At 36.8% G+C, this 1,668-nt stretch overlaps 1 protein-coding gene across 1 annotated transcript; it reads right to left on the reverse strand.

Annotated features, from left to right (window-relative positions):
• Window positions 1-918: 918 nt before the first annotated feature.
• LOC135731335 (snaclec alboaggregin-B subunit beta-like) lies at window positions 919-1,668 on the reverse strand. The gene has a single exon (XM_065249305.2). It carries the CDS (start codon window positions 1,666-1,668, stop codon window positions 919-921), a length of 750 nt encoding a protein of 249 aa, XP_065105377.2.

The raw sequence follows: 1,668 nt of genomic DNA on the forward strand, positions 1-1,668 counted from the left end.
CAATCCTCTGCTTTGACTTCGCCCAGTCTGCAACATCCACACTGATAAGTCTCTCCAAACTCACCAAACACTCCGTCTCACCCACAGTGTTGGTCGGAATCAAACTTCACTTCTCTGTGCTCCGGATGTCTTATTTATGTGCCTGCTTTTCCCTGAAATGCCCAATCACCAATCGCCACGCTTATTAAACACACCTGAAGCCAGTATCATCTAATGTATGTAATCTAATATAACATGATCAACTAAAGCACTGGTTTAACAAAATTTTAAATATATCAAATTTTATATTTTTAGCTCAACTGCAGGGTAAATATAAGATTTAACTCATTCTGGGCTAAGCTAAACAATTTTCCTTTTTTTTTCCCCAAAGGATACATACATGTTTATGCCATAATCAGCAGTACATACACTCTAAAAATGGCTGGCTTAATTTTGACCAATAATGGGCAAATACTGGACAGAACACACCGCTGGGTTAAAAATGACCCAATGCTGGGTTGTTTTATCCCAACTGCTGGGTAATCATACCCCATGTTGCATAACAACAACCCAGCATTATGTCATTTTAAACCCAGCATGCGTTCTGTCCAATATTTACCCATTATGGGTCAAAAATAACCCAGTCATTTTAAGAATGTACCTGTACAAATGTAATTTAATTTAAACACTAAATATATATATATATATATATATATATATATATATATATATATATATATATATATATATATATATATACATTTTACAGTATGCACCCTATTTAAAAGCATTAGACATTGTCTATAACCATACATTTATGGATCAAAGACTTATTTGATAGATTATACATGATTTTTTTTTACAAATATAAGGGAAGGTTGAGCTTATAAGGCTTTTCACATAATTTAAAAGTGTCAGAAAATCTATTTCAAACAGTTTTTAATTCTTAATACAGACAAAGTTTAATCTCTCCTCACAGTCTGTAGGTTTCCAAACCTTGTTTTTTATTTCCAAAGCTCCACACTTGAAATTTTTGGTAGGGCACTGGAGCTGCCCCTCCACAGACCAGGCTTCATATCCAATATCATCACCACTGACCCAAAACCAATCACCAGCTAAAAATCGAAGTCCAGTCCATACATAAGCTGTCTGTGATGTTGTGATGTTTTTTATCACCTCTGCCATATTCCTCTCAGAGGCGATACTGACAAGATCAATGTAGTTTTGTCTGCAGTGGTCCAGAGCCTCTTCCCATGTCTTACTCTCCTGTACCACTATCGTTTCATAGTAGTCCATACAATAAAATGAAAAAGTCAAAGCACACGGAACATTGGTCAGTCCAGATTTCCCTTTTAGTATAATAGTGCATTTCTCAAAATCCAAAAGGTTTGGTTCTTCAGGGTTCCACTGTTCAACTGGTTGTTTTTCACCTCCAGACCAAAACCATTCTGATGAGTTTGAAGGATTTTGGTATGCTCCAACCCAAACCCAATCAGATAACTCGGGTTTACTGGAGAGCTCCACTGCCTCTTGTATGGTAGTAGTGGACAAGTCATCATAATGCTCTCTGCAGTACGTCTGTGCATCATTCCAGTGCATTACGTCTTCCACATAGAAGTGTCTTCTATAGAAACTGGAGCTCAGTCCACAGAGGCACAGAAACAGATATACAGAAACAGTTGTCTTCAT

Source organism: Paramisgurnus dabryanus, chromosome 2 (assembly GCF_030506205.2).
Source record: "Paramisgurnus dabryanus chromosome 2, PD_genome_1.1, whole genome shotgun sequence".
Lineage (NCBI taxonomy): Eukaryota > Metazoa > Chordata > Actinopteri > Cypriniformes > Cobitidae > Paramisgurnus > Paramisgurnus dabryanus.